Source organism: Brienomyrus brachyistius, chromosome 8 (assembly GCF_023856365.1).
Source record: "Brienomyrus brachyistius isolate T26 chromosome 8, BBRACH_0.4, whole genome shotgun sequence".
NCBI classification, from domain to species: domain Eukaryota; kingdom Metazoa; phylum Chordata; class Actinopteri; order Osteoglossiformes; family Mormyridae; genus Brienomyrus; species Brienomyrus brachyistius.
In genome coordinates this window covers 5,471,111-5,485,099 of record NC_064540.1, presented here as the reverse complement: position 1 = coordinate 5,485,099, position 13,989 = coordinate 5,471,111, and the positions used below count along the sequence as shown (strand labels likewise).

Sequence of the window (13,989 nt, the reverse complement as noted above, 5' to 3'; positions counted from 1 at the left end):
ACTGACTGACACCTAGGGAGACATAGTGGTATTGCATCTTGTTTTTCTTGTAAGGAGGGAAAGGTTCAGTGGAGGAAGGAATTGATTTTAATTGATTTTATTACTAACTATGGGGTGATGTTTAGCAGTGATATTTAACAATTTTGTTATTCACTTATATTTTTTAATGCAGGGAAGAACACCTGCTGCTTATTTATGAGGGTTGTGTGTATCTCAGTAGGTTAGGCTTCTGTATTGGTTGCTAGTTCAATAGGGGCATCGCTCTTGGACCATTGTGCCAGGTCCTTTACTCCAAAAAGTGTTTCTGGGGCGCCAGAAGATTGGCTGACCTTACACTCCAACCCCAAGCTTCACTCTCACCTGTATGTTTGTCGTAAAGGAGGGCAAAATGGGATATGACAAAAGCAAAGGATTACATGACAAATATTTTCTCATAAATTTACATGATGATCCTTTACGTACTTATTTTTTGGGGTTATTAAAAATTGAAATAACGACTTCCGGTTGAGCTTTGATGGAGTAGGACGTGAGTTTGGGAGCTCCCGCCGATTTCGTTTAAAATTGTTATTCATTTGCGCTTTTCGGCCATAATTGTAGTCCTGTTTCATTCTGTAGTTCGTTGAGTTGAGAAGTTTTACTCGGGACAGCAAAAAATATTAAAACTCGCAGTACTATTCAAACACAGCTGAGGCCTAGTTTACAAGCCGCGACCACATCCTCGAATGAGTCATCACCTGTAAAGATTGAAATGATGTCTCCTGTTTCAAATGACCTGGTTGAAGCATCTCCATCCCTACCTTCCAGGTGGACATGCACTTCATGAAGAAGATTCCCTTGGGGGCAGAGGCGTCCAACGTGCTGGTTGGGGAGCTGGACTTCCTGGAGAGGCCGGTGGTGGCGTTTGTGCGCCTGTCCCCCGCCGTGCTGCTTACCGGGCTGACCGAGGTGCCCATACCCACTAGGTAACTGCTCCAGCCTTCAGTGATGGCCACACCAGCCACATCCTCCAGCGGGGTGAAGGATCATCTGTACTATCAGTCAAAAGCTGTTGCACACACTGATATTTCCTACATTTGCATCTTACTCACTTAACATTTGCAAAAAATGCATTCCGTATCCTTTATTAACGAATGCATTTACAGTATGCTCACCATTTGAGTACCTTTTTTAGCGAAAAAACGTCATACTTTGGTTCATCAAAGTAACCACCTCTAACAGTTATAACAGCAGAGAAAATTCAAGGCATTGTTTCTACAAAGGACATTAAATACTGCTGCATTTAAAGTTAAAGGACAGCCTGGAATTAGACTCTGCCATCACCACACAACCAGTTAATAGGATGTCAGACATGTTATAAAGGATGCTTGTTTTATTTGACTTATATTTTCATTTATAGGTGTTCGCTCAACTTTCCAAAGCTTAACAAGAATTGAAAATCTGCGGTTTTTGAAAAAAATCAAAAAGTAGTAATAACCGGTGGTGTGCAGAAACCTTTGACTGATAGTATTCCACAAGAACCTATAAAAAGGTCAGCAGTGTAAAAGGAGAAAATGATCATTCACTGATATGGGGAAACTAAGTAAATGTCATAAAGGTTTATACTGTATGTAAACTGAAGCCTAGCCAGTATCCTTGAGCTGGCATTAATGCAGAGCAATGTCTCCAGTTTCTGACCTCCTACTGTCCTGAGTCTTACTCGCCCGTTTTCTTATTTTCTGCTCACGCCATTCCTCTGTCCTCTCTGACCTCCCCATGGGATATTTCTGTTAGGCAGATGAAATGAAAATTCCAGAATCCTTCGGTGAAGTCAGGGAGCCTGGCCTGATTTTTTCGAGTCAAACTTGAAATAGTTCACTGAAGTTCCCGAGGCTGTCAGGCCACGTTAAATCATCTCTGGTTCTCATGGGTTACTTGGTAGCCGGCACACCGCTGGAGTTCACTTATTAAATTGATTCGGCTTTGATATTTCGTACGGTACGTCAGCAGAGCCCTAAAACCTCATTGTTGGTCTATAGAAGCCTGGGACCACACATACTGCATAATTAAATGTTGACTGAGTGGGCTGTCAATCACAGATGAAATGTGATAAGTTTCGCAACAAGGCACGTCGGGAGGAGAGTAATATTTGAGGAGGCCTCGTTTTGTGCCGGCGGGATCGTCTCCTGGCATTAATTAAGTTTGTGTGTGGTGCCCTAGGTTCCTGTTTATTCTCCTGGGCCCAGACGGAAAGGCCCAGCAGTATCACGAGATCGGACGCTCCATGGCCACCATCATGACTGACGAGGTAACCAGACACTGAGCGATTGGCTCTTAGTTTTTCGTTCCCACCGCAAACTTCATAAAAAATGGTTCCGGAGTACCCTCTCTGGGTCTCGCTCTGCCTCACTCCTTTCCCACATGGTAGATTTTCCACGACGTGGCCTATAAGGCCAAGGACCGCAGTGACCTGCTGGCAGGCATCGACGAGTTCCTGGACCAGGTGACCGTGCTGCCCCCTGGCGAGTGGGACCCCTCCATTCGCATCGAACCCCCCAAGAACGTCCCCTCCCAGGTGGGGCGGCTGTCGTTACTCTGCTAGCAGATTGGGCCTGGCGGGGGGGGATGGGGGAGCAGGGGTTTTGACAGCACTGTCACCCGGCGCAGGAGAAGAGGAAGACACCAGCGGTTCCCAACGGGGCAGCCTGTCCAGTGGAGATTGAGGCACACAGCGAGCATCATGGGCCGGAGCTGCAGAGGACTGGCAGGTGAGCTGGGGGAGCCTCCATCCTCTTAGAGGCTGTGGTCGCATTTCCTGCTTGGAAATCTTTCGCACACCCTTACCCAGGTAGGTTATCGCAGCCTTTATTCCGTTACTTGACGGAGTAGCCATATCTACTTTGGGCCCTTGAGCAACGCCCTTAACTCTCAACTCCAGGGGCGCTGGATGAATGGCTGGCCCAGTGCTGTGACCCCAAGCTCTGTTCTTACCTCTATATGCAGGGGCCTAGCTAAAATGTCACAACCCTAACCCCCCCTCCCGATTTTATGTATTCAAGGACTTCTGTCAGGTACTGAGCCTCCTAAATATGCCAAGGTATCCGTGCCCCTACTGCATCCCATCTGTGTGTGGCATGTGTGATGGGATCTGTGAAAATGAGCACATTTCAATGTACTGGTTCTTGTACCACTGGCACATAAAGTTTTATTTAATTTCTTCGTTTAGTTTCATTTTGTTGTGTGAGGTACTGTCTGCCCCTCAGGGGCTGTGATGTGAGTCTGTGTAATGGCTAGTTTGGATGGTTAGTTTTTCGCTGTTTGAGTATAAATTATTTATTGACCAGGCTGGCTTATGTAACCTCATACACTATGGGCTTGAATCCCAGCCCCCCCTCCCTTTTTTAAAAAAATAATTGTCTGTGCACATGGATTATAAATTGTACAGTGACAACGGTAGAAAATTGTGGATGTACAGAGAATGTAATAGTAAGCGTAATGAGTGATGAGTATGGAAATGAGTACGGTCATGGAATGAGTATAAACATGAGTATGGACTCATTTATCCATTGTTACCTCAGTAGTCACTGATATTGGACACATTCTGAAAATGAATAATCAGAGAACTCAGACATCAGATACATCTTGAAGTCTGTTTTTGCTTGGCAAAATTATTTTGTTCTCTTTGCACATCAATATGTTGAGTTTCTCAGGGTTTTACTTTTTGTGCATTGTTTTGTGAATATTGTCTTGAATGAAAGCCCAGCTCAACAGTTTAAAGCAATATTTCCCAATCCGGTCCTTTGGGACTCACAGACAGTCCACATATTTGCGCCCTTCCAGCTCCCTACTAGAGGGAGCAAAAATGTGGACTGTCTGGCAGGGAGCTTGGAGAGAGCAAAAACATGGATTGACTGTAGATGCCTGAGGACTGGTTTTGGGAAACACTGGTTTACAGCACCATGGCTTGACCATCTATTGCATAGAGACAGACTGGGGTTTTAGGGCAAAGTTTACGCAGCTGTAAGCACCCCTTGTGAGCCCCGCACTGTGCTCTGTGTCGCGGGCAGGCTCTTCGGGGGTCTCATCCTGGACATGAAGCGGAAGGCCCCTTTCTACCTGAGTGACTTCCGGGACGGCCTGAGCCTGCAGTGTGTGGCCTCCTTCCTCTTCCTCTACTGCGCATGCATGTCCCCCGTCATCACCTTTGGCGGCTTGCTGGGGGAGGCCACAGGCGGCCGCATCGTAAGCATGCGCCAGAGGGCAGCCGGGGCACGTGAGCACACGTGGGGGCAGTCAACCTTACAGGCATGGACAGGGGCACAGGAACATACACAGGAGGGCCTGCTTATATCTTGTCAGGCACCATCAGCAAGGGTCGATTCTAGGGTTCTAAAGGGACCATAATTCATACAGAGGACCCAACTTTATCCTTAGCCAATGGTATGTTTTGAATTGGTGAGTGACAAGGGATGCGGCCAGTCAACTTTCCCGCTGGGGCAAGTCTCCCTGTGGCCCTGCCCCCCAAACGCACCCTTGCTATCACCAGCCACACGCTTTTGCTCAGTGCATGTTAAAGACACACCCACTGGTTAACATAGGTCAAGAATCTGTGATTGGTCAATCATTTGAGTATTAGAGCAGTCAATGCATGACTAAAACAGCGGCCCATGTGGATGTCTGTAGCCTGTGATGGCTCAGCATGCCAGCAGTGTGTTTTACATGCATCTATCCCTGAGGCAGAGCGCCATCGAGTCCCTTCTGGGAGCTTCCATGACCGGTGTCGCCTACTCCCTCTTTGCGGGCCAGCCCCTCACAATCCTGGGTAGCACGGGACCGGTCCTGGTCTTTGAGAAGATCCTCTTCAAGTTCTGCAAGTAAGCATCCTCATTCAAGTCTTCACTGAAATGTCTATGAGGTCAGGCAGTGGATTGCCTGTGTAGCTTTGGTGGTTGGTGGTGTGTGGTGTAGTTCACTGGGACTCTGAGCTTGTGATTCGAGCACTGCTGGTTCAAATTCCATAGGCAACAAAGTGATTTCACCTTCGGGCTCTTGAACAAGACCTTTAACTTCCAGTTGCTCCAGGGACTCTCTAATCCCGTTTTCTCAGAACACATGTTGCTTTGGTTTAAAAATGTCTGCTAAATAAAGAATTAATTTAAACAGTTCTTTACTTCTCTGATGCTTACATTCCATTTGGTCACCTGCTCGGTCCACTGCCCCCTTCCCGCAGAGACTACGACCTGTCTTACTTATCCCTGCGCACCTGCATTGGGCTCTGGACCGCCTTCCTGTGCCTGCTCTTGGTGGCGACAGACGCCAGCTCCCTGGTCTGTTACATCACCCGCTTCACAGAGGAGGCCTTCGCCTCCCTCATCTGCCTAATCTTCATCTACGAGGCTCTGGAGAAGCTGGTGCACTTGGGCGAGCTGTACCCCATCAATACCCACAGCGACCTGGAGCGCCTCACACTTTACTAGTGAGAAGCATACCTTAAATCCCCTCCATATCTTCCCTCATTTTCTTTTTGGACTTGAGCTGATTAGCTCCCTATAGTTGGGGCACTCGGTGCTGTGCTTCTAATCCGAAAGTCTTAGGTTTGAATTCCACATTTCGCCATTGAGCAGCCCTTAACCCCAGTTGCTCCCACGGTCTGACCTTGCTTCCTCAAATGTATGTTGCTTTGGATAAAAGCATCTGCTAAGTAAATGTACTTGGGTGGAACCAGAAAAACAATTACTTTCTTTTATGCTAGGGGCAGAAAACGGAAAGCTTGGACTCCTTTAATCCTCCTTACTCTTTCTTTTGATCTCACTTAGTTGCAGGTGTGCTGAGCCTGACAACCCCAGTAATCGGACCCTGGAGTTTTGGAACAAGAGGAACATTACTGTCTCTGCGGTGCCCTGGGCCAACCTCACCGTCAAGGTTGGACAGTCGCTCCTCTGACTCCTGGAGCGAGGAGAGAAACATTTAAACAGACGAGCTTACGGGATTGGTTTCTGCCAAATTCTCCACATCATTTCCCATTAGGCCATCAGTGAAATTCAATTTCATGACAGTAATATAAAACTCGGGGCCATCATTTTAAGTTACCGGCGGCCGTTCGATTTTTGCCACATCCGATTTATTTGGCGTGTGTGTGAGTGAGGATTTGTGCAGGCCGTTGCTATAAGCGTGACAGTAACTCCAATATTCATGAGGCCATTACGTTTTCTGTGGTAGGAGTGCCTGGACTTCCAGGGGCAGTTTTTGGGGACGGCGTGTGGACACCATGGACCCTACACCCCAGATGTCCTCTTCTGGTCCGTCATTCTCTTCTTCTCCACCTGTGCCTTGTCCAGCTTCTTCAAGCAGTTCAAGACCAGTCGCTACTTCCCCACAAAGGTACCCGGGCAGTTCTACTGTAGGGATCATGACCCCACAGGGGTAACGGTTAACTGTGAATGCAGCAACCTCATCTGTCTGTCTTGATCCCTGCCACATGCACACTCTACAACACAGCAGGTTAGTGATCCATGGCCAGAAGGTCATGGGTTTGAATGTAGTTTCTGGCAGAGTATTCACTTTTAGGCCCTTGAGGAGGGACCGTAACCCCAACTGCTCCAGGCGTACCTGCTGACCCTTGGTGAAAAACAAAGAATTCCAGTATTCCGTATACAAAGCCATAAGTATTGTATCTTATCCTAAAGCCTATGGTTTGGCCCAGGCCAGAGCTCAGGACCCATATGGTGACATGTATTCTAATCATGGAACGTAGAATGGATCTGGTCAAGAGGGAGCCGTGGGGGGGGTTTGTCTGTTTGCGATAAATTATTTGTAATATTTTTGTGAATGTTCAACAAAGTATTTAATGATGCTGCAGAAGTCACCCAGACCTGTTGGACCCCCCAGGTCTGCGGTCGATGGTTCTAATGGACATTGGAAGACTTACTCCTTTCGTGGACTTGAGCATGTCTTGATTAATGGACTAGATTTAAATAAGCTGTTGCAAAATAATCATCTATGTGTTCATTTCTTTAGCCTAAAAATGACAGATTAATTAAACAATATACACACCCCTTTCTGTGGTGATATTGTTCATAATTTGGAACATTAAATATTACTTTAGAATATTGTGAGCAAAAGGTGACTAGTTTAAATCCCGTGGTAAACAGAGTGATTTCCCTGTTAGACTCCTGCACAAGGCCCTTAATCCCAATTACTTCAGGGACTGTCTGACCCAGCCTCCGCAATTGCAAACTGTTTTTCATAAAAACATCTGCTAAATAATTGTAAATACATTTCGAGTTGAAATCTTAAGAAACAAAAACGTGCTTTATTTTTCATGCTGGCCTGATGTTCTTACAAGTAACGGTTATCTGCTTTAGGTGCGTTCCATGATCAGCGACTTTGCGGTCTTCCTCACCATCGTCATCATGGTCCTCCTCGACTATGTTGTAGGGATCCCGTCCCAGAAGCTGCAGGTGCCCAGCAAATTCAAGGTGGGAGCAGTATGTCTGGAACTCTGTGTGTGCGTGTTTGTGAGTTATGGATTCTTTATACCACGGCACTGCTGAATTCTTGAATCTAATTGGTCAGCAGAGTGTCGATTCATTTTCCATAACCACATACATAGTGCCAGCCAGGCGAATCACAGTCGCGAATCAATGTGCTATTATAAAACAACTGGCAATTCTGAATTAACCATTGGCTCATGGTCTTATTAATGGACAGTTTTTGGTGTCTTGGGGCATATCTAAGCAAAATATTTAGTCATTGGTAGTAGTTCTATTAATATGTGCTCCTTTGGCTTGTACATGTGAAAATAGTGTCTTTAGGTACAAACGTGTGGTAGAAGCGGGTTAATGATCTCCAAGCCATGTGTTTTTTTATAAGTATTTAAATGTGTTGGGTGATGCTTTGCCTCCGTAGTTGTGTGTTTAAAAATGCATAATACATGACTTCTACGGCATTAACTGTTAAATAAGTAGGCCACACCCTCTCATCCGCTCGCAGCCGACCCGTGATGACCGAGGCTGGATCATGAACCCCATCGGACGGAACCCCTGGTGGACGGTCCTGGCTGCCTCCATCCCGGCGCTGCTGTGCACCATCCTGATCTTCATGGACCAGCAGATCACTGCTGTCATCATCAATCGCAAGGAGCACAAGCTGCTGGTGAGGGGTACTGGAGTGTGGGGGTAGCCATGACACCGCTGGGCGCACGCGTTGCCATGGCATCCTGGTGTGCAGAGGCGGGCCAGTACCCATTACATTAAAAGAACGGCCTCATGAAGAGCTGGAAAATGTGGGGGGAGAGCAAAACTGCTTGGAAAATGCTGAGAAAATCTTGGTATTCGAAAAAGCTTCCTAGCACCATTAACTATAGAAGTGAATGAGAAACCTTAATGTTATTCATCATCACAGGCTTTTTTAAGTGTTGCCTAATTCCATTTGGGCTAAAAGGCGACGCATTTGTTTAACGGCGTGTGGCTGACAGTGTGGTTGAATCCCCTCCCCCCTCTCCCCGTGCAGAAGGGCTGTGGGTACCATCTGGACCTGCTGATGGTGGGCGTGATGCTGGCTGTGTGCTCCATGATGGGGCTGCCCTGGTTCGTGGCAGCCACTGTGCTCTCCATCACGCATGTCAACAGCCTGAAGTTGGAGTCGGGCAGCTCAGCACCGGGGGAGCAGCCCCGCTTCCTGGGCATCCGCGAGCAAAGGGTCACCGGCCTCTTCATCTTCCTGCTTATGGGCTGCTCCGTCTTCATGACTGGGGCCCTGCAGGTCAGTCGCCGTCACCCCCCCTGCAGGGGTTCTTTGATGCATGACTTTACCCAGGGGCCTCTGCTAAATCAGGGCCTTGAATAAGGGGGCTTTTCCACCACACCAAGTATGGTACTTTCCATTGACTTCCGGTCGAGTGCCAGTACCAAAAGTATTGAAACAACTGGGCTACTTTTGTGGTAGTTTTGGGTGGGACTTGAAACACTTTCTTTGTCAACTGATTATGCAAATAGCCTAACTCTGAAACACAATACAAACACCACCTTGAAAATAGTTGTGAACTACGATAAATGAAGCTGTCTCATTATATATATGTGTGTGTGTGTGTGTGTGAGTAAAGTGCAATCTGGTCAGAAGAACATATACAACAAAAAGATCAGGATGGCATGACAAGAAATTAAAAAGGTATTTTGTTTAATATATTAGGACAGGACGCATGTAGCATATAGCGAGCTGTCCTGGCGATTTTGTTATAAATATAGTGATTTTTTTTGTAATAAATATTGGGGTATTTATAAAACAAAAAAGGGGTAAAAAATATCTCACAAACCCATCTTCAAGTGATTCAAACAGCAAGGATGAAAATGTTTATGATTGTTTCTGAGAAGGCAGGCAGCGCCTACGCAAAAGCAGCGGAGGTAAACTTTAAACTCATTTTTAAACATGGTCTATAAAGGGAATAATAATTAAAATGGCAAAGTTTACTAAGTTTTTTTTCCTGTGACAGAGTAACAGAGTAAAAATATATTAGCGAAACTTTAACCCCCTGCGCTATAATGTCCGTACAGAATTGAAAGTAAGAAAAAGCCTGATTTTAATATAGCTCACTAGCGATGTAAGAATTGTATGTGCATAACCTATGATGTGGGTATTAATATTGCACATCGTCCCATCCTATGAGATACTACAGTATTTTTTTCTAATTTGCTACAAAATACCCCACTTCGAGTTGCAATGTCATTCGGTGCCGGTACCAGTTTTAACACCAGTGGAAAACCAACACCTTGAAGTACCAAACTTTTGGTACTTTCTCGAAGTTTTCGATGGAAAAGCACCCTAACTAACCTACACCCCCCCCCCAAGTTGACACCAGATTGTAGGGGGAACTGAAACAGCCCAAGGGCCTCTGACCATGGTAATGTGCCTCTGCCCGCTGCCCTCCTCTCCCCAGTATTACTGAATATTGAATATCCATGGAATAACTTTATTCATGCCTGCTAACAAACCATCTGCACTGGACACTTTATGCATCGGTCGCACATAACAAAGGAAACAGCTGCCTTACACTGTAGCTTATGCACTTCTCTTAAACTACTGTTCTTCCACTGTAAGCTCCATCCATCCATCTGTTATTTAAACATTATTTTGTTTCACTGCATTTTGAAATGACAGTAAAGTGTCACTTGCCTTGATGTACTGTGGCAATACCTGCATGGGAAATGAAAAAAAAAAAAAAACAGAAATTTGGCATCAACCTAAATCCTAACCAAGATCACTAAAGGGTCAAAGGTTGTGCATTGGGAGCATCGGTATGTTTCAGACCAGTGGCTCTCAACTTTTTTTGCACCGTGACCCAATTTTTACCGTGCCAGCAAGTCGCAACCCTATATCAAGTATATGTTTAAATTAATGCTATGATCAAGCACACAGTGCACTCTGCAATTTATGGCAGTAAATGCCTATTGCACAAATCTGATTAGATGTGAAATAAGCTTCTGTGGTTTGCCTTCTTGGACTGTTTGAGTGTTCACTAGTTTTGCGTTAAGCATTCGCAGAGTCAAGACCATTTATATGGGTTAATTCTGTTGGGGCTGGGAAATCTGACTGCGGATCAGCATAGGAGCTTGCTGGTTTTAAAATGTTTACATTTCCAACTCTCCCTCGCGACCCTTTCAGAACTTGCTGCAACCCAAATCTGGGTTGTGACCCCCGGGCTGAGAATTTTTCATATCGTCATACGGTACCTTCCTCACATTATACTGCAGTATATGGTACTTTGGCTGTATTTTCAAAAGCAAAGCTATGTTGGTTTCAGCACTTGATAAATTTTATTGCCACGACTTCAAAATATACTGCTGTAAAGTATCGCAGTGTATCCAAAAATACCATGGTATACTGTTACATTAATACAGCCCCACCCTGGCGTGTTTGCACCACACCGTCCTCCACCTACAGCTACGCCCGGGATACCCTCCAGGCCATCGGGCAGTAACCATGTTTTCCCCATGTCTGCTTCGCAGTTCATCCCCATGCCGGTGCTGTACGGAGTCTTCCTCTACATGGGTGCCTCCTCTCTTAAGGGAATCCAGGTAAATCCCGAAATCGCAGACGCTACATCTCACCTTCTCCGCACTTGTGTCCATTCGCCTTAACATTGGTGTATGTATGATATCCCCTCATGAGCGCTGAAATTGTTACTGTGTAACAATTGCACAGTTTTACGGTTTATTTTAAGAGTATATTATTGTCCGACACTTTCACTGGCTTATGAATAAGAGATTATTATTGCAGAAGTATGTTTATGAAATTTCATGCCAAATAATTTGCTTCTTCTGCACACAATCCTGTTGCTTGAAAAGACCAAATGAGACATTATTTTAAGGCACACTGGGCTCGCACGCGAGCAAAGCTGTCATATTTGGTGATTTTGACAAAGGTGGATTTTCAGTTGTTTTCAATGCAGATGCCCTAAAAGATTGATGTCGGAGGAAATGACTTCATCTCCCCCCATTTACCCAAACCCTAACCCCACCCCCCAAAGTTCTTTGACCGCCTGAAGCTGTTCGGCATGCCAGCGAAGCACCAGCCTGACTTCATCTACTTGCGTCACGTCCCACTGCGCAAAGTGCACCTCTTCACCCTGACACAGCTCACCTGCCTGGTGCTGCTCTGGGTCATCAAAACCTCGCGTGCCGCCATCGTCTTCCCCATGATGGTAAGGGAGTGGGTGGGCAGGGGACGGGGCCAAAGGAGAGGGAGGGGCCGGCGGGTGGACGACAACAGCCAATCAGACTGTCACACCTCTATGCATATTTGAAACCGAACATCAGCACACACAGATATATCCAGAAACGGACGTATCAGGCTTAACAAAGACCTGCACATTGATTAACAAGATATTCAAATCAAATCAAAGTTTATTTATCAAATGCACAACAATGCAGCGCAGCATTGACTGTCCTGGTTGGAGGGACTCAGCTGAACGTGAAGCGTCAATGCGGTTTGTTTTTAGCGAAGAGCTAGTAAGAAATCATTACATTTATGATCTTGTACATATTTCACTCGTGTATTAAATTTTCTTTTCTTTACTTTGCCACACAGTTTTTAATTCTGCAGCTGCTTTGCTAAAGCAATTCTGTAGCAAAGTAAAAAGTAAGGTTGAGGATAACAAAAGATATATATATATATATATATATATAAAAATAAAGTTGTAAGTAAGAAAAAGAAGTTGAAATGTGAAAAGTGCCCATACTGGTGGCCTGATCAACTATCAGTGGGACAATTTGCACATTTATTGCAGATTTATAATTATTTTATTTATTTATTTATTTATTTATTATGGCTATATACCGTGAGTACCGGGGAGTAACATCTCACTTCTGGCGATATAACATATTATTAACAGTATCTAGTATATTGAATACTACATAATATATTATAGCTACTGGCATAATATATTATATAGCTAGAATATATATTGGTTATTAATTAAAAAAAATCTATTAACACATAGGTGATCTTATGGGAATATTTTGGTTATTTATGATATTTATGCTCATTTTAATAGGATTAATTTAGAAAGTTACCAGGTTAACAAATGTGAAGAATAAAAATTAAACATGTGGTGAGATTAAGCATTAGAGAAGGCTGAAAATGTGTGGGTTTCTTCCTGAAGGGTGTGGAGCACAGTCCTATTACAGTTTCCCCGATGTAAGGCTGACACAGTTAAACAGAATCGAAGGGAGGTCGATGGGGCTGTCGGCGCGGTGATTACGTCGTAGCTGACCGAAGCCTCCCGCTCTGCCTTCCCAGGTACTCGCCCTAGTGTTCATCCGCAAACTGCTAGACTTCTGCTTCTCCAAGAGGGAACTGAGCTACCTGGACGACATCATGCCTGAGAGCAAGAAGAAGAAACTGGATGATGCCTCCAAGAAGGTCGAGGAGGTACTGCAAGGATTCTTCCATGGGCCCGTTCTGTTTTTAAACCAGTGCTATTATTGTGAATATGAAAGTATCTGGTTTCTTATATGAATATGAGATTTTTGGTGACCGAATTATGTTGTCATGGCAACCAATTATTAATTCCTCAACTTCTGCAATCACAATGGTATTGTTTAAAGATTATGAGCAATATTGTACCATCTCTGCTTCAGGCAGCTCGCCTTCGTATAATGATTATGATCGGTAATGTAATGTAATTATGAAAATAATCAGAAATATTTCATCAGAGTAAATTTTCCATAATTACACTGCTCTTTTATTCCCATTTAGACTTTTGATTTATTTTTGTTCCTTTTGTTTCTTAGGACTTGGCTGTATAAATGCAAAGTGATGGGTGACTGATTAGCAGATAATTACCTGTGCGGTAGGCAGGGAGGAGGCTGATGGCTGGTGTCTCTGTGCCTCAGGAGTCAGAGGAGATGCTGGGACTCGGAGGGGGCAGGGGCATGGTGCAGATACAGATGGAGAGCAGCAAGGCTGCACAGACCCCCAAGAACACGGACGCCAGGTGAGGAGAGTTGTGACCCCCCCCCCCCCCCCATTTTGTGCATGTTCACGTTCTCCTTTTGATTTGCAACTTCCATTTGACTGTAAATAACCCTCAACCCTGAACTTATAAAGAAGAAACGGATAACAGTCATGCTTTTCACTTTGTTTTAACCAAATACAGCTGTAAAAATGTGTTTTGTCTTGCGTGTCCTCACAATGTCTATGTTCTTACGTTTCTTCATACAACATGTGTCCTCATAAGACAGCTAAGTGAGAAAGTCCACAAACGCACACACACACACAGGTCTGTAATTATATCTTTGTGGGGACTCTCCATTTATTTCTATGGGGAAAACTCTAATCCCAACATGACGACTTTAACTTCTACCGAGCCCTAACCTTAGCCATAAGTAACTCAACAAAACACAAGACTTTTGGCATTTTTAGGTTTTTGGTTGCATTCACAGATCTTTGTGGGGACCTGAAAAGTGAATGCTAATTTTAAGAGCTTATTTTTTATCCCTGATTGTAGTAATATCA

At 44.8% G+C, this 13,989-nt stretch overlaps 1 protein-coding gene across 4 annotated transcripts in view; it reads left to right on the top strand.

Annotated features, from left to right (window-relative positions):
• The window catches only part of slc4a8 (solute carrier family 4 member 8), a 41,792-nt gene that overhangs the window by 25,973 nt on the left and 1,830 nt on the right, over window positions 1-13,989 (top strand). For all 4 annotated transcript variants that reach the window (XM_049023558.1, XM_049023560.1, XM_049023561.1 and 1 more), the window contains exons 8-23: window positions 805-962; window positions 2,197-2,284; window positions 2,405-2,551; window positions 2,644-2,744; window positions 4,044-4,218; window positions 4,717-4,850; window positions 5,207-5,452; window positions 5,793-5,898; window positions 6,196-6,357; window positions 7,341-7,454; window positions 7,969-8,130; window positions 8,488-8,739; window positions 10,980-11,048; window positions 11,501-11,674; window positions 12,772-12,903; window positions 13,368-13,468. In XM_049023558.1, coding sequence (XP_048879515.1) covers window positions 805-962; window positions 2,197-2,284; window positions 2,405-2,551; window positions 2,644-2,744; window positions 4,044-4,218; window positions 4,717-4,850; window positions 5,207-5,452; window positions 5,793-5,898; window positions 6,196-6,357; window positions 7,341-7,454; window positions 7,969-8,130; window positions 8,488-8,739; window positions 10,980-11,048; window positions 11,501-11,674; window positions 12,772-12,903; window positions 13,368-13,468 — 2,321 coding nt within the window. The remainder of the gene's footprint in view (window positions 1-804; window positions 963-2,196; window positions 2,285-2,404; window positions 2,552-2,643; window positions 2,745-4,043; window positions 4,219-4,716; window positions 4,851-5,206; window positions 5,453-5,792; window positions 5,899-6,195; window positions 6,358-7,340; window positions 7,455-7,968; window positions 8,131-8,487; window positions 8,740-10,979; window positions 11,049-11,500; window positions 11,675-12,771; window positions 12,904-13,367; window positions 13,469-13,989) is intronic.